We start from the raw sequence: 19,488 nt of genomic DNA, 5'->3' as shown, positions 1-19,488 counted from the left end.
TTAGATTTGAGTCATGATTGTTTACATTGTAAGCACATTCAATGATAGGTTTTTAACCCTTTGGAAAGCAAATACATGTGACCTTGTGAGATTTTACTGAAGTGAAGCGTTACTTTTGCTCTTCAGACTTGGCAAAGTTTACCATATTTTAACTTGTTCCATTTGGCAGTCGAGTTTTGTGGTCCTGTTGCTCCACCCTAACTTTTAACTTTTACTTATTGCTTTTTCCATTAGGGAGATGAAAACACTTGGAAAATGGTTTAAGTTTATTCTTCATTTGACGTTACCCTAAAGATACAGCAATGAGATCTTTTTGTTTTGTTTTTGTTTTTTAATCTCTGGTTAAATATTTCAAAATGTATTTGAAAATACTTCTATATTTCCAATCTCCAGTGCAGTGAAGGGGCATGTGGGTTAGGGACCACAGCCATGTATGAATAAAATCCACATATAACCACTTTTAAAAATGCTGATAGCTGCCTAGTTTAATAGGCTACCACACAGGCTAACATCCACAATCTTATCTGTGTTCCTGGATTGGGTGCTTAGCAAAATCTTGCCAATAACATGTTAAGTATCATTACACCTATTTTATGTTCCCAAGCTGAATTTTCGTTTGAAAACTTTGTATGTCCTCTACAAGAAATCAAAATAATTTGGAGTTATGTTCCTCATAAAAAAATAATAAATAAATACTCAACAGTGAGTATTCGGGTGTCCATTGTATATTCTGTAAGAATAGCTGAAGGTTTCCCAGTGACAATATATAATCTTTTCCTGTCTACATCCACAATAGTATTATAATATTTCCATTACAAAACAATATAATGACTACTCTGTGGTGAGAAAAGGGTGTCTTTTGCATATCACACCAAAATAAATTTTTAACTGTCACTGTCCTGAATATATTTTTTCACGTCTTATTTCTAAATAATGCTAACATTAAATTGTACATACATGGCACGTTGAGTAGAACTCAACATAACTTTGTTAAATGGACCAACTTTCAGATGTACAGTAGCTGCGATAATAATGTGGGACGCACAAGAGATTGGCAATGACCTGAGTATCAGTTGATGTTGGTCATTTTTTAATATACAGGTATCGATCCAATAAATACAACTGGTCTAAGATTACTAACCAATATTTATTTCCAATTTGTTATTTGCTTCTGGTCATGTGGTATTTGTTTGGTCATGTGACTGACAGTGATGCAGCACAGAATTGTGGGGAGTTTAACTGAATCAGAAAAGGAGTGGTGAAGTCAGCATTGTGGTTTCCTTTTCTCCCCACAGTATGGCAAGGGTTGTGAAATGTATACATAGGTCAATATCGGATATCGGCCACAACAGCAATATTAATATCCAATATCAATATCGGCACAAATTTTTATATCTGTGCATCCCTAATATTGATTTCTCCCTCACCTGACGTATCGATGATGAGACTGTGACCATTAAAGATGCAGCTTTCACTGCAACCCAGACTTGGTGTAATTAGTGCAAAAAGCTTCTCAACTCTTAGGTTTGTCCTGTTTTAGTCTTCACTTCAGCCTCTGTGTATTCATTGGTTTTGGCCTTATTAGATGTCCTCCTTGTTTTTTTCACTAAATCTTTTTGTTTCTTTCAACAAGACAGACTAAAAAATTGGTTAAAGTCTGCTGCTCCTTTCCTATGAGGCTTCAACTCACTGATGTGGCTGTTTCCGGGGTAACCATAGCCCCTTTTGAAACTTACCATGTCTGACATTGCATGCCGTCCGTCTCTATGGTAACGATGCCTCCAAAGTTTCTGTAAATATAAGAAGTGGATTGGAAGAAAATAAAAACGACAATGTGACTTTGTTCGTTTCTGCTCTCTCAAAGTCTTCTTAGGAACGGGAGCTGCTGAAGTAGTCTTACTACCGCTGTTCATCGACAGATGAAGATAAATGTCAGAGATGTTTCATTTGACGGGGCTTGACTGGGCAAGTTTTTGTATATCTGCAGCGCATAGACATGCCTGAGTAAAGATTCACAGGAGGAGTGGGGTTAATGGATATGTCCTTTCTCCCAGGTGGGTTTGGTGTTTAATCTGTGTCAAGTGTCGCTTTATGCCACACTTGATCACGTTTTCTTTATGTAACTGAAACGACTCATTGAAACGTCGCTCTTAAAGTACAGATGCTGTTGCTTGTAGTGTATTTTTTTTCCACTTTCTTTTAAATTATCTGTTTGTCAGTGGATAGGTTTTGAAGTATGACAGGATTTTTACGTTACAGGAGGTTGAGCACCACATCTCTTCAACAAAGTACATAGTATTAATTGTGGTTCCAATGCTGGATTCAGTACATTTCTTGCCAAATCATTACTTTTATCCATGATCTATGTTGTCTTTAAAAAGCTTTCCCTTCCATGTGTGGAGTTACTTTCAAAATATGTTTTTTTTTTTTTTTTTGGTTCTGCAATTGCAGATTACTGGCAGTTAAAAAAAGCTGTAAGTTTTAGCCTTCACTAATGTCCTATTTAAGATTTTAAAATTCAGAAATTATATTAGGGAATTAATGTGGAGGACTTTGTGGTGGGGTGTGTGTGTGTGTGTGTGTATAGATATATATATAGTTGAAACGATACCTAAAACATGTCTAAATTTAGAAAGCCAATGTTTAGCCATCCACTTTTGGGGGGTAATTTCTTCTGCTTTATTTTGTTTTATCAAGTTTAATGCCTTGTTCAGCAGGGAACCAACAGTAACTGGCTTCAAAAATCTGCAGATTTTGTAACTGAAATTTTGTTTTGCAACGGATGCTTCTGAATTTAATGATTGTTTACACAGAACAGAGTCTTGCAAAGTAGTCTGCTGTTTCTTCACCTTTTAATATGCAATACCATGATGCATAATTAACCATAGTAAATGGCAGCCGGCTAATTAGAAAAACAAGCTTAAGTAAGGTACAGTGCCTACTTTTAACTAGGTGTTGCTTTTAGTCATGTTTACTTGTCACCACTTAATTTCATTGCGTGTGTAAAGACTAACCCTAAAGTGTCCAACTGAAGTTTTTTTGTTCATTTTTTGGATTATTAGATTTCCTGTTTTCGTCATTGTTTGTATAGACTCTTCGGTGGGGAGGAGTGTTTTCAGAGGAACTGTACAAACTGGTGATTTCTGTAATTCCCATTTAAGCAGTGTTGTAGCCACTGAATCTCTTGTGAAGCTTGCTCCTAAGAACAGGATCCTGCCATCTTGACTTACAAGTAAATCCTGATTTTCACGTTGAGAAAGTCTCAAATTGGACTGGGCCCTCTCTTACCAAAAGTATCTGTTGACGGAAAACCTAACAGCAGAATCACAAAAGCATGCAAGCACGCTTATGCCTCGAAAAGGCATTCGGGAAAAATACACAGCTTCTGACCCAGTCAACCTTATTTCTACAATCCATTGTGCATTGCAAAAAATTATTTTCATAACCTCTGGACCAACCTGTGGAACAAATGGTCTTTCACAAAGCAAATGCTAATGAAAACATCAAGAAACTAAGCATAGCAGGGCCTTCATTTCTTAAATATTGCAAGGGCCACCTGAAGAAATTGCCACTGATTATCGATGCTAGCTTAATTAGCTGCTTTGTAGACTGTTGCTGTGTATGGATAAGCTTTGAACAACCTAAGAAGTTCTGAATCAGTATGTACTCAGTTATAAAGTTGGTCACATTTTGTTGAAGGAAGTCGGGCACAACCTTGTGTGACTCCAAACAGACATGGAGCTCAGTTAGACTCTGAACAACACTTAGATTCTAGTTACACTGTCAAGGTAAATAAAAATATAACTTAGTTTGATGAGCAATTTTTTCCAAAGTTTTTTTTTTAAATTATTTTGTAGAACTCTGAGTATCCATTTAGGAGGGGAATGTCAGCGACGCCATATGCTGAATGGACGTTTCTGAAGTCTCCGTTGAGATGTTAATCCTTTTCTGAAGCTGAAATTTCTACTGTTTTTCTGTCGTATTTCAACAAGGTTTTGTGTTTGCGTTTCTGATTAGATTTAGAGACACTTTTATTTTTATCTCCTTGTAATCAAGATAAACTGAATCACACTGGATTGTAGGAGTAATTCAAATTCACTTTTGGTGCAAATTAATGTACACTTGTTGAAGCTGCTAAAGTTGAGCTTTAGTTGATTTTTAAGCAGAGTCACAGACAGCCGGATAAATGCCAAAACTTTGCAGGGAAATATCTGGGATTATTCCAACAGACGAACAAATATACATTTTAGCTAAACTTTAAAACCATTACTTAAGAAGAAGGCTTGCTACATACAGTATGTTTACTGATGTTCTATTTACTATAAGCTAGTTGTTTAAGTAGCAGTTGCTTTTATATCTGTTGTTGGACTCATCTCTGATCAGCATTGGCTGTTTTGCTGATTTCGCTTTGTTCTTTTTCAGATCCTTTTTCATGAAGTGTTGCCACAACCTCCCACAGTGTTGGGCTTTTCATCTAATGTGGCCTGAGCTGATGTTGTAACACAGACATGAGGACTCAGTTAATGATACAGTCAAACAGATTTGGGATCAGTGGATCAGCGGATTTTGTTTTTAGAAACATAATGTCATGCCATAAATCAGTATAGATGATATCTGTGCTTATATTTTGGCTTTACTCCTGTTAAAAATAAGTTTGAAAAAGTTTGTTTACATAAATGGCTCAGGGTTTTCCTCTGAAGGAAAACAGAAAAAGTGAATATTTGCTTGCATTTTAGGCCTTTCTGCACCTTTAGCTGCACATAGCCACAGTTTGCCAGGTTATCACATTGAATGCCTTTTTATTTAATTTTTTTCACCTACACAAATAACTGTAGGTTGTAAATTTTAACATATAAAGCAATTTTATCATAAGTTATGAGGCACTCATATCTCAAAATAGGCAATAATGTCTGGCGTCAATATCTTGATTTAGAAAGTCACGATCCTAAATCACCAAATCAGAGGTGGAGGCTGTTTGAGCAAATGCAACCAATAGCTTAGGAATGACACAAAAAATGGCCAATTTTTTTTTAAACCTAAAAAAAATGTTTTTGCTGAACTGTGTTGCCCTGCCTGCTTCCCCCTGCTGATGTCCCAGACATTCATTTGTAGAGAGCAGCTGGATTGCATGTTTCCACTCAGGTTTCTACAGGTCAATGTTCATAGAGATGTTAGGATTATAGCTTCAGTTTTTTAAAATTTCTCTAAACACATTTTGCTGACCAGCTTCACATTTAGGTGTGATTCATAAATGATTCATTCTCTTCGATATTTAACTGGCTTGGAAAACAGGTTAAGTTTAGTGTTGAAATACTTTTGTATTAAGTTTGGCTGTATGTTTGCTTTGTGGCTGTAAGGCTTGCTGCAAGTTTAGATGGTTCACTTAGTAATTAATCTCTGCAGTAATGAACGAACTGTCCTAACTGTTATTAGGACAGTTCGTTCATTAGGTGGACGGTGCTGACGTTTGTCTTTAGCAATCATTTAGCAGTCAGCACAGGAAACTTGAATCAGTTTCATCAGAATAAATGTTTTTGAGAAAAATATGTGATATCTATGTTGTATCATTTAGAAGCCTGGAATGCATCATGGGAAAAAGACAGCATCAAGTTCATAAAATACCAGAAACTCGTAAACAAAAAGCACAGAGTGCCCTAGGCCCACCCCTGTGATACTTAATATGATTTGTGCCGTAACCAGCTGCAGTGTATTTAAAAAAGTCATAACTTTTTAACTTTTCTGTGTTTTGGGAGATATTTTATGTGATGGATGAACATAGGGTGGAACATAATTGTGAAAGTGTAGGAAAAACAAATCAATCTTCAAAATTCAAGTTTATCCATGTTTCCTTTTACAGTTATGAACTACTTTGTTGGTTTATTACATAAACAAGTATCATAACAAGTATGAATATTTGTATTTTTAAACAATTTTAAAAGTTGTTACAGGGGTATACTTTTGCTAGCCAATCTAACCTGTTAAATAGTAAATTTTGAAAGACACTACTTAGACTGGATAGGGATCTGACTTATTCATGAACCTTTGTTTGACTCTGTTTTGTGGTTAGTTTCCTTTAGTTGTTAAGCAAGAATGTTACTTTCCTTAACCTAAATACCTTCCTCAGTAATTTCCAAGTGTTGTCTTTTGTGCTAATGTTGAAATGGGGGTAAATGAAGTTTTGATGTGCTGGAACATAAAACTCTGCATTTCTGCTTATGGTTTGTCGCTGCTCTTTCTTCATCATCTGTTTTTATTTCACCAGTTGTCCGTTCCTGGCACAGGAGCTGACCCCCATCATCCCAGTCTTAGGAGGAGCTCTGTTTTTGTTTGTACTGGGGACTCTATTGAGAACCAGCTTCAGTGACCCCGGCGTCCTGCCTAGGGCCACTCCTGACGAGGCAGCGGACTTGGAGAGACAAATAGGTAAGCGATTTCATTTCAATCATTTTTTTTAAAGAACAAAGTCTATGTTAAAATCTTCATTTCTCTCCTTGTATTTTTTTTATTGTTTTTGCGCCAGTATATAGTGCCACAAATATACTGAGATCCTACATACTTACTTCGAAGTGCTGAAATTTGGTCTCAGTGTAAACACATGATGAAAATTGTGTCATTTTTGTTCCAAGAGAAATATCCGCCTACCAAACTCTACTCCAGGCCTGGATCGAACCAGAAAGCAACACTTTGCTCTTTGTGCAAAGTGTTGCGTGACTGGTCAGAAGTTTGTTGCCGTATTTTATGCCTAAATGGGCTCGGACAACAATGTTGATATTTCTATTCAACTATTCTGCTTCCACCATCTTGCAGCAGGAGACACAACATTTGTTTTGAGGAACACTCATCAGATGTGATAAGAAATTATGTACATTTTTACGGTTCTTCACTAAAAATCTCCTAGAAAAATGGCAAATGGCTAATAACTCTTGGATGGAAATTGTAACATTGTTTTCCACAGAGGAGGCTGTGTGTAGAAAGTGTGATGCTCTCTTTGTGACTGCTACATAAAAACATAACCAAGGATGGAGGGAAGCAGGGGGAACCCTGGTGAGTAGGGACGTATACTGAAACAGGAGGGGTGTCCCCCAGGTGGTCTGTATGAAAGGTGTATGCGAAAACAAACAGTTCGCAACCATGTGACTGTGTGTCAACTGTTCGGCATCAGATGAAGGATATGGGATCCTTTAGTGATTCTCCTTTGTATGTTAGAGGAATCTTTTGTGCATGTCCTGTTTACACAGCTCCCATCCGTCTCATCTCCCCTATCTGAGAAAATGTTCCATGCGTAGCTGTATTCTGCTTTTGTGTGGGTGTTTACTGCCTCCCTGACATTAACTGGATAAGGTGTCCTTGGTAAATCTGCACAGCCAAAGAAATAGGGGCTTCAATTGACTTTAAAGGCACTCTTCATCTTTGCTGGGATGAATTATTGGTACTGCACTGAACTGCTCTGCACAAATGACCTCCGATCTTTTTATTTCAAAAAAGCTTCTCCAAATACCCCCTTTTTGATGAATTACTTGGTCATAAATTGCCATTTGATAAATATTTTATCTAATATATGTTGGCACAAGTAAACCTATTGGTGCATTAGGAAGCACTAATATTGAATTAACAGGAATTATGAGGATTTTCAGAAAAATTCAATACTTAATTTTAGTAAATTTGTTCAGTCTGGAAAAAAATCCCATATTAGGAAACAATTCATAACATGGAATAATCTTCCTTGTGCAATTAATACCTCCTATATTAATCCCTTTAAAATGTATTCAGCTGTAGGATTGTTTTTGAAGTTGAGCCTAATTTCTAAGAACATCGTTCTGTTTTCTTGTCCTAGAAGGGTGACATGACATGGAGGCCCATCACTTAGTCACAGGAAACTAGATTGGATGAGGGTCCGTATTTACTTTACCACCTTGCACAGTAAGCAGGTAGGGAAAAGAGGTAATAAAAATCTTCATAGCTCATTATGGGAGAACTGAAGCAAAGAACAGCATCTTGGGGGTCACTAAATGTCCATAACAACCATTAGACAGTGTGTACGTGCCAGTTGTGTGGGAGTGATACAAGAAAAAAAAAAATCATTTTCTGTTCAATCATCACAAGTATAAAAATGATGAGTATGATAAAGATCACTGTGGAAAATCTGCAGTCTCAGCTCAAGTCCCAAACACTCCAGGTGGGTGTGGTGTGAAACAAAGAATGAGTAGTTGGAAAATTCTTTGATGGGCCGGTTCCTAACTTTGGACAGCATGACATCAGACTATTTGAAATAGCTCGAGGTTTTAAAGAACAAACGCTGCAAGTAAACAGAAATTGGGTCGTCACCGGGTCTTACTACAGGTTAATGATCCATAACAAATGACCAAATTTACTCAGAACGATTAACCAGGCACAAATTCAACCTTTTTCCTTGGCCGTTAAACTAAACAGTGTAAGATAGGATTGGATGATCTAGAGGTCGATCTTATGAAATGTTGCAGGAAAAGACAAAGCAGTGACTTAAATCAGGGAACAATTTTTTTTCTACTAGTCACACATACAAAAAATCACAGAGCTAAATGTACTGCTTTATAAATAGACAGAAGCAGCTGATAATAGTGATGGCTCATCTCAAATGGATGTTGCCTTAGCTTAAGGTGATGTCAGGAAGATTTGAGGGCCAGAAAAAGCACAATGTGTGAAACACAAAGGGATGTCATCCTTAGAGGTTAGTTTCTTGGCTAATAAAGATGGTAAATATCCTTTTAATGATTAGCTGCGGGAAAGTTCCTTCACAGTAAGTTAACAAGAGGGTCAACATTTGTTGTCAGTACAAGCAAGAATCCATCCGCCCATTGACTTTATTTCTAGGATTTATTGTGGTTTGCTAAAATGCTTTGTAAGATGTTAGTGACTATGTCATCGTTGTAAAACATATATTCAGTATCAGTGACTCCCAGTGCATTTTTTTTTTCCTGTTTTTCCTTTACGTTTCCTGCTTCTCTGACTTAACCAATTCATGATTCAAACATCAGTGCTGGTTTAGTGACCAACTCTCAAGGATCTGTTGGTGTCTTGCTGCCCAGTAGCTAAATGGATTATCACAGCTTAGCTCACTAGTTTAGCTGACTTAAAATGTTCTGTGTAATTGTATAGCTTTGCTTGGAATGTGAAACTTTTCTCAGCCATCGTCCTCTTCTGTGCTTCAGGCCATTAGGGCCTCATTAAACAAACTCTGGGCTAGCTTAATTAATCTCATTAGGAGACTTAAAAGCCTTTGGAGGAAAGTTAGAGTACCGAAAACCAGTAGCAGTGGTAGAGACATAGAGTGCAGAATTACCATTTTATGGTAACATTTTTTTTATTTTTTTAAATAAAAAAAGGAATTAAAATATTCTGGCTTAAATCTGAATTCCTTTGGTTGTTGAGTATTTTATTTTTCCTTTGAGTATTGTTGTCTGCAACTGAATTTAAACGAGAGCTGTCAAATACATTTTATTACCAAATATCTTGTCTTGATTTTTAGCAAAGTAGTTTTTATTTTTAAGATTTCTATAAAAATGTGTTTGGCTGCTACAACTATATGTTAATGATTGCTTTGGTGCTTAAAGTAGAGCCACAAAATATTATTATGCTATATGATATGAATTCACTTTCCATTCTTCAACCATCTTTGTTCTCAACCATGCTTCTCAGTGTTACATTAGTAACTAAATAATTGTGATTACAAACTTCTTCTTAATTGTGGACATTTTTACCATTTAATTTTTCCTCAGAAGTGTGAAAAAAACCTAAACATCTTTTTCTACTGGTGTTAAACTGTTTTTGTTAGCATTTGGCTGTTGGATGTTCAGAATTGTAGTGCTGCCATTAGAACATGCCTGTTAGATGAGCCACATGTTCATTTTGCACATAAAATTCTAAGTATTTCCAGATGTAAGACATTATCTAGCATTTAAACACATTTGCACTAGTTTCACATTTCTAACCACACCTCTGGCCTTTCGGTCGCCCATAAACTCCCTTAATTCCTACTTTCTTCTCTTAACATCAAGTCTCTGCATGCTGCTTTGGGTGTAGTAGTGTGGTTTCTTTAAAATGTGTCCAAATACACCTTGAATGTTGAGGATCTACAGAACAAAAGCAGTTTTGGCCATATATATTAGTATAAATTTCAATTCTACGTAAGTGTTTGGCTGTTGATGCATTTGTATCTTTAATCTTAAAATCAGATTCCTGTTCTTATCAGCTAGTCTTTGCGCTGCATTGAGCAGAATTTGTTATCCGTAACCCTCTTGTCATTGTGGAATAGACCTGTCCTGTAAGTAGATGACAGTGTTTTCAAAACAAAATACCACAAGGCTCAGGTTCAGCACACATCTTATCGATCTGTTGACTAAGCGGTGTTGGGCCTAATCTGTGAACAGTATGGGGACATTTAGGTCTCTCACGTTCCATATTCCAGAAGGGAAACTTGATATCTCTGCTGACTGCCAAACACTTAGGTTCATGTTAGAGTGGATAGCTAAGTATACAGTACAGACCAAAAGTTTGGACACACCTTTTAATTCAATGAGTTTCCTTTATTTTCATGACTATTGACAATGTAGATTCACACTGAAGGCATCAAAACTATGAATAACACATGTGGAAATATGCACTAAACAAAAAAGTGTAAAACAACTGAAAATACCCCTTATATTCTAGTTTCTTCAAAGTAGCAACCTTTTGCTGTGATTACTGTTTTGCACACACTCTGCATTTTCTTGATGAGCTTCAAGAGGTAGTCACCTGAAATGGTTTTCACTTCATAGGTGTGCCCTGTCAGGTTAATAAGTGGGATTTCTTGCCTTATAAATAGTCATGAAAATAAAGAAAACCCATTGAATTGGAAGGTGTGTCCAAACTTTTGGTCTGTACTGTATATATATCATGTCTTACTATTCTGTCCTGTCAATGAGCTGAATGCAATAGAAAAAAATATGTACAGCAATTAAGGATGTGGCCAATATTGTTTAATATTTGTTTAAAAAAAAAACATTCTGAGTTTCCCCTTGCCCTACTGCATTTCATGTCCATGCATGTCTGGCTTCCCAATGTGTCGGAGCTAGACAGGCTGGCGTGATTTCAACTTCCATATGCCAGATTCAAAATCCTCTCTGAAGCAGCAATCAGAGAGAAGGATGGATCAGACAGCTTGTTTCTTTCTTTACTCTGAAATGGTCAGAGCCTCCCTTTGATTTTCCAGCACAAGTGCTGTATTTTTTTTCTTTCTTCTGTTCCCATCGGAGGAAATAGATCTTGACATGTGGGATTTGATTCGCAGGTGGAACATGCCAAAATTCTAACATTTCTAATTTTAGAAATCATTTACAGTGGGTTGATACAGGAAAAAATTGTGACTGATGTGTTTACAGATCATTAAAATGACAGAAAACTGTGGGGATTGAAGCTTGTTTTTCCTGTTAAAACTTTTAACTGATGTCTTTTGTTTTGCTTCATTTTCTTGTAGGAAAACTATTTCAGTTGCCAAATTTGAATACATATCCTATGAAAACAGAGTGACCAGCTAGAGTCTCTTTTTCAGAGAGCAGAGACAGTTTTATGGCATTAGATGCAGTTTTTTTCTATTGCAGTGAGACTCTGTAAAGAAGCTTGTTGGATTTAAAAGCCTTGTAGGTCTAAATCTTGAATTTGCCCTGGCTGGATTTTTGAGACCACAGCACAGATGCATTAACGTGGTTGACTTTGAGTCATCTGTGTGTGTAAGAACTAAATGTCATGTATTTTTTACAAGACTTTTATTTATAAGGAAATTTCAGTGACGTAAAATATCAAGAAAATATTGATTCAATTATTTAATACGTATGATGTACAGTATGATGTATTTCAAGTGTGTTCATTTTTAATACTATGGCTTGCATCTAATAAATATTACATTGGTCCAATAACAGAGGATTTTTGTTGCAGACATGTTGCAACCATTTCATTGGGTTGGTAAATCATAACATAATAGCCAACACTGAGTTGATTTGAGTTATATGGCCAGTTGAATTGCCATGTAACGAATATGTGTTGATCACAAATTTTATTGATGTCAAAGTTTATTTTAGTCAGTCACCTGACTGTATCCTGTTCTTTTGAGCCTTGCATGAAAAATTAGTAAAATATTTCAGTTAGAATAAATCATTGACTTCATGATGATCTCACATGAGCCTCTCAGTAACTGGGCATATGGGGATGTATGTAGTGTTTTATTAAGCACCTGTCTGACCTGTTTAATGCTTGTGCAATAATGATATTGCACAATAATTAACAATAATTAATGTTTATTTCCACCACCACTGAGATCCCTTTACTTTATGGCACATAGCAATCAATGTCCACCTCACTTTCCTTTAACAGGAAAGTTAAAGGAAACCTCACTTTCCTTTAGTACATATAATTTATGTACTAAAGGAACATACTTGGCTAAATTATAACCTTAAAATATAAATATTGAAGACTAGGGCTTCTTCAGCTGCTAAAAGTAATGTCTGATTAATTGACATGATTATAAAGAAATTATGCTTTTCTGCAGCTTTCTTGTGCAAAACCTTTTCATCTTAGTTGAAAACTTGTATACACTGTATTCTTCACTCAATTTTTATGGAAGGAATTTTTTTTATCATAAATCAAAGTTGTGAATTAAAGCCTGCTTCACTAAAAGTTGAATTCCATTCTCAGGGTTGTTGATGCCTCTTGGTGGGACAGGGCCACAATGCAACATTGTTGTGGGATGGAAGACGAGGCTTTAAATACTTGACTTCTATTATAAGCATTTTTGAAAGAAACGTAATGCTGAACATTTTGTAGTACTTAAAGAGTGGTGTTTTATTCTCAATGAGAAAAATGCCATTTTCAATTCAAAAGCTCATTTGGGATTTCTTGACTGAGATGAAGTTTCATCATCAGGCACAATATTATTTTGCATAGATACCGGTACATCAATAATCCTTTAATTTTAAAGGATTGCTGACACTCTTTATCAGCCATTTTACAGTCTTGAAAGTGCATGAGTAAGAAATAGCTGTTTTCTTTTTCACTCCTTTTCTTCTGTGTTGTTGGATTTGCAGTGACAGGAACATGAAAAAGATGGACTGAAAAGGGAATATTGTTTGGGACAGAGCTGCTGCTGGGGGAAGCATAAGAATAGAGCTGTCACTGTAGAGCTGTTTAAGTAAAAACTTGTTAGAAAATTTTTCCTGGTCTAGACTGAAAGGATATGCTTGTCAGCAAATACTCTCTAAACCAGCCATTTTATCTTTGAGCAAGACACATCTAAATTTATTTAAGCTGAAACACAAAGTATACCTGCTGTAAACATCATATATATTAGCTGAGACATTTTTCATGTTAGTCTTCTCATCCTTCTTTTATCCAGATGTTCTGCATGAAGCCGCCTTCACTGGCATCCTTTTTAGAACAAAATGCCCCTTCCCTCTGGTCTAATGACTGAACTGAGACTTCATGGTCTCAGTTAAGACATTTCTCCCTGGAGACCTTGTGGACCAGAGGACGACAATTCTGACTCTGTACTATTCTGGACAGAAGGTTCTCACCGATGTTGGGTTTATTTATGCCATCTTTCTTTTCATTCTGTCTTAAATATAATGAGATTTGTGTATATATTTATCCCATCTTGTACTAACAGGTGCTTTAAGGTGCCTTATATTTGGTAAATTGGGTTTAAAATATAAACTGTACCCAACAAGATGGCTGGTTTAGACAGCAATTAGTTGATGATTTACTATGTTGAAAATCTGTAAAAAATCAGCTTTTTTGTTTAATAAACTATCACCTCTGAAAAGAATGCTCAGTTTCAGGAGCTTTTACAAATGCTACCTTTTTTGTATGCAGTGTGGGCACATCAGCGCAAGCACAGAAAAATCTAATTAGCTCAGCAAACAGTAATCAGGAATCCTCATGGAAAAACAATGAAATAAAATGGCATCCCACAAGCTTTGCACTGTGGCAACTGTTCAGCAAAACTTCATCTTTTTTTCTAACCTGCTCAGTTTTTATTATTAGTAGACACCTCCAGCTGAATGAGAAATACCTTTCATGAGTGTAAGGGGAAATCTTAGCGTGAGGATATTTAATTAAAATAGGCATGTTGGTTTTTAGGCATTTTGTGGAATCACAATGAGACCAATGGGCAGCATATATACCGGTAGCAATCCTGTATGACTAAGTTTAGATATTTAGATCTAGTTGTGTGTCTCAAAATAATGATAAACTTGAGAATAGATGGCTTAATTATTATTGTTTTAATCTTACATTTTTGCAGGTCCCTTGTATTCAGCAACATAACAAAATAGTGAATGTAACTATGGTAGTAGGAAAGTGGAGTTGTGGTTACTATGAAGTCCTTGGTACAATTTATTTACATGACAGTGTATGGAAAGGAAAAGAAAAGCATTTCTGTTGCTCGGTCAAAGTCCAGCCTTCAATGTTGCATAAGGTCTCAACATGATTGATGTAATTTAATTAGCTAAAGCCATTGTTAATTATACTGTTAATGCCACTGGAACAGCATTCCTTTACAATGTGAGGATTAAGGTAAGACGGAAGACAATAGTTTCATGTTAAGGCTGCTTAGAGGGTGTATGGTGAACTTAGTCTTTTTAAAACAGCAGGAATTTAACTAGGCTGTTAAATTGCCAAATAAGAAAGAAAATTTAAGTTGTCTTGTTTATGAGATTGCATCCGAATCCTATGAGATGTGACCCTGTAATGATGATTGTGCTTATGAGTGGGTATGCCATGAGCGTGCATATATAAGTGCTGTTACATCACTCTCCATTGTAACTTGGCCTTGTTTTTTAGCTTCAAGCTCTTAGACCTGGCCTGTCTCTCTAGGGAATCTCCCTCTAGGCACTGATGTAAGGCTAAACTATTGCTGCCCGGATAGCTAAGTGTACAAATGGCTTTGTTCAGGAAAAAAGCTACTTTGACACCCCCGCTTTCACACTACTTCACTACATGTGGACTGTTTGCCCAAGGAGTACAACAGTAAGGTTCATGCTGTAGATTTGCAGAAATTAGAAAACTTGACCTTCTAAGCCTTATTGTATGCAGAGCATTTATTTTATTAGGTTATCAGGTGGTGGTGTGCAATTTTACTTTTTGGTGGCTACTTTATCAGCACATGTATATATTGAATATTCTACTCAATTGTAAAATATTTATTACCAAAAAATCTTAATAATTTAAACTTTAACAATTAATATAAACCCTCATTTATTCTGCCTTCAAGTGATGTGTTTTCCTTGTTTCGGGTCCTGAATTCACATCACTCAAAATCACATTGTGTATGTTAAATATTTCCATTTCAAATTAAAAATCAAATTGAACCACACACATTACTGTGCATGAAATACCTGTTAGGGTCATTTGATATAAAACCGGCAGAAACTGATGGCTTTGTTTCCAGTGTGTATATTGGTACAGTAAAAAAAAAAAAAGAATATCATAAAAAATTTTAATATTTTTTTTGCTGTTCCTTTCAGAAAGTTAAACATGTATTCAAAATTCATTCAAGAATTTATAGACAGCTTTGTGTTGGGCTAGAACATAAAATTGTATTGAGATTCGCAGTCGCAACAGGACAAAATGTGGACGACTTCAAGGGACATTAATATTTCTGAAAGAAATTGGTTTTTGGTTTGGTTTTACATTGGTATAATAACCCAAACATGGTCATCTCCTAGCAGGAGCTGTGAAAGCAGATCCCCCAAATTGCTCTCAAGTTTGTCATTATTGTCCCTCTGAATGTTCTGAGGGCAGGCGATCGGAGCGGAGGAGAGAAGAGAGCATGTTGTAGGCATTCCTCACAATAGGGGCACATTCAATAGAAGCTGAATTTCCAATGCTCTCTTTTAGAAATGTCAAACACCCACATAAGCTTTGCAGTCCCTACCTCCCCACTAATACACACACACATATTCTACTTTAAAGACACAGGCTTCACCGGGATCTCAAAATTATCTTCCTACACACACTATTTCCTTCTTTCTCTATAAGAGTTCTCTGAGGAGGCACAACAGTGGTAGGATACATGCTCTAGTTTTTATCTCATAAAAAATTACTGTCATTGCTTTCATCCTTGCTGTTTAGCCTCTCACAACTGCTTTCTTAGTCCTAAAATCATTCACAGCAGCTTCTTAAGGGGTTATAGAGTGATGTTTCAGTTATTATATTTCTAACTGATGCTAATGTTACCTGAACCAGCATTATAGGTTTAAAACGGAGCCAGATAATCGGTGCATACCGCTCAGTAAAAAAAAAAAGCTTCAATGGAGAAGCCATCCATCCTAACAGTCTGAATAGAGACCCCCCGCCCCTTCCCTCAGCTCAATCCTCAAGCACATCCAGGAGTCCCCACTGGGACTCCATCCCAGTTTTGAGATGTGATGTTGCCAGTCGCTTTTGGTTCTTTCAAAAGCTCACCCGTCGGGGAAATTATTGTTGATCTGTCAATCAGCATCACACCTCTACATCATAGGAAAATTTTAAAATTAGGTGTTACTTGTGTCCCACAAAAATATTCATGCACACATTAAAGCCTCATGCACCGAGCTCTGCACGGATTCTCATGCCTTTCTTTGGTTCCCTCTTTCTTTTCTCTTGCCCAGATGTGGCCAACGGCACCACAGGCTACAGGCCTCCTCCCAGGACCAAAGAGGTTGTCATCAATGGCCAAACAGTCAAGTTAAAGTATTGCTTCACATGCAAAATCTTCAGACCACCACGTGCCTCCCACTGCAGCCTCTGCGACAATTGTGTGGGTGAGTTATGGCGTTTTCTAAGTTTTAGCTGGAAATTTTAGTCCTGCATGCTTTTAGCATGTAAGTGCATGTTCTCTGTAGTTTGGAATTTGTATCACACTTCCAAAGAAAAGTCAAGAAATTAATTTTCTCCACTTGGAACATAAACATTAATCATAAAAGTTAAATGAAAAGTTCTCTTTAAAAAATAGTTGTGGAAAGAAACCAAACAAATTTATAAAAACAAAATTCCATTTGTTCTTTTTGTTTTTTACATGGAAATGAAGGTCATTGTTTATGCAGTAAAAATATGCTCTTGCTCTTTAGTTTCTCTTAAATGTTTCATATTCAACAACTCCTGTTAGAAATTTATTGGAAGTACTCAATAGTTTTAGTGGACAATTTGTTTCTGTGTGGTGTCTGGTCGATTTAGTTAGCTTTTTCTCTAAATAAAATAATTTTAAAACTTTTTGTGTTGACAAAGGTTATCTTTATTTGATATTTAGCATTTTTTGATTGGATACTTTTGCTAAGTTTACCAAAAAAAAAAAAAAAATCACAGATCTGATGGGTGAAATATTTTATTTCATAATGGAGTACAGTATGTGGATGGAGACCACTGTGACTTCACATTGATTTTGGAAAGATTGTCACTTGAAGTCAAGCTAAATATCTGGAATATGACGCAGACCTGCTTGGAAAAGGGCATCAATTGAAAACTTGTTTACTGAAATTATACTCAGTTCATCCCTCAATTGAATGGAAAAACAGTCTTCATAAAAAGGAGAAAATGTAAAGATTCATTTTCTTTTTTATTTAATAAAACACTATGCAAAAGATGTGTTAAAAGAAACAGTTATCAGAAGCCTCATTGGTCAGGCCTTCCCACTCTTTAGAGTCAGCTCTGTGTTTCATTGTCTGTTTCCCTGTTAGAGCAGTTGGGCAACATTTGAGACAAAGATAAAGAGCCTATAAAAGAAAACGATGAAAAGATGGTAATCAGACAGTTTGTGCACACTGGGAGAAATGAAGGAAGGACAATTTCACAAAGATGGAAGAACAGCTGACAGGCAATTTATATTCTTACATAAAGTTATATTTTATGAATATTGTAAGCAGATGATTCATGTCTAATAAAAAGAACCAATGAGACATGGCTGTTCTGTTTCATTTATTTTTTTTAAGATGAGACAGAGCAGGAGGTTTGCATCCAGGCTGCGATGAATTGATTTCTGAAATGACATTGACAAAGACCTGCAGTGTTACAGTTGTATGCTTTGTCTGCATTGTTTAAACACAAATTTAAATTTCCATGCATCCATTATCTAAACACACTTATCCCTGCAGCGACATCAGGGGGGCTGGAGCTCATCTCTAGCAGCCATTGGGCGAGAGGCGAGATACACATCTTGGACAAGTTGCCATGCCATTGTAGATTTTAGTTTGTGAATTGAAATAAATGCACGACACAGATTGGAGCATAATATTGCATCGATTCACAAGGAATGCCCTCTAAAGACATTTGCACACAAAAAACATACAATTTATATACACACAGTCAATTAAATCCAAACTTATACAAAGATTCAGATTCAACTTAAACTTCATTCCAATATTCACTCCTGGCTATTTAACAATGCAGTCAAGTTTAAATTATTATTTAAATTGGTTAAAACTTTTTTGTCTAAGGAAACCCTGCTGATTGCTGATCGAGCCACTGAATTTGCATCATTCACTCCTCCTGGGTGAGCATGTGGTGCGGTGTCTCTTGCACTGTGTTGCTGACTTTGCATCAATTCCTCACGCCGAATGTCGGAAAGGAAAACTCCCTTATAACAGGAAGAAACCTTCAGCAGAAGCTGGAGGGAAACAAAGCAGGAGAGTCTGCCACAAATTTAGATTTAGATTATTTAGGTTGAGTGACACGGTTGAGGTTGAGTTTTCTGAAAATAACTTTTTAATCTATTAATAAGAAAAGCATTCCAGGCTGGTCACAAATACGTCTTTTCTTAACTCGTTAGCCTTAGTTTTAAAAAGTAATTATGCAATATAAAACCTGAATATAAACAAAACACAGATTTAAAAGAAATGACTGGAACCCTGTGTACAAGCCGTGTGTAATATTTTTTTATTTATAAAAACTGGGATAATGACTGAAAAATAACTGTTGTGATCTGAAAGTTCATTATTTCCGTTTTTCGGTCCATGTACAAGCTGGGGAAAAAATTTCACAATTTCTGGTGGTAAATTTACTAAATTTCCTGAAGCTCAACAGAATCACCATTGCAATTTTTAAAATGTTTGACAGGGACAAGATTAATAACAAAAATAGCAAAAAAGCAACAGTAGGTTGTAATCCGCAGGCCTTTGGGCAGAACTGAATTTAAATGGACAGTATATTGACTCTAATGGATTTATAAGCATGAGTGCAGAATCCCTGCAGAAAACTGTTCCCAGTAAACACATTCCATCTCTGAATCCAGAGCTACAAGTCTTAGCTCTGCCAGCCAAAGACAAATAGCACATATAAACAAAAACCAGACATGCAGCTCCCTTCTCAGGGCTAAATCTGAAAACTATTTTTAGACCATTTTGGAAATCCTGGACAGCATATCCGCTGGGTTGAAAAGAATAAAGAGAGATCCGGCTTGTTGTTAAAAGATCTGGGGTTTTTGTGGCCAATTTCTCATCTGTGATTTCA

The 19,488-nt window shown here is 36.3% G+C and overlaps 1 protein-coding gene across 3 annotated transcripts in view; it reads left to right on the top strand.

Moving 5' to 3' along the window:
* LOC102226287 (probable palmitoyltransferase ZDHHC14) overlaps window positions 1–19,488 on the top strand; it is a 47,249-nt gene that overhangs the window by 10,216 nt on the left and 17,545 nt on the right. For all 3 annotated transcript variants that reach the window (XM_023352669.1, XM_023352668.1, XM_023352670.1), the window contains exons 3-4: window positions 6,263–6,423; window positions 16,656–16,808. In XM_023352669.1, coding sequence (XP_023208437.1) covers window positions 6,263–6,423; window positions 16,656–16,808 — 314 coding nt within the window. The remainder of the gene's footprint in view (window positions 1–6,262; window positions 6,424–16,655; window positions 16,809–19,488) is intronic.

Source organism: Xiphophorus maculatus, chromosome 19 (genome assembly GCF_002775205.1).
Source record: "Xiphophorus maculatus strain JP 163 A chromosome 19, X_maculatus-5.0-male, whole genome shotgun sequence".
Taxonomy (NCBI): Eukaryota; Metazoa; Chordata; class Actinopteri; order Cyprinodontiformes; family Poeciliidae; genus Xiphophorus; species Xiphophorus maculatus.
This window is presented reverse-complemented; position numbering and strand designations above follow the sequence as displayed.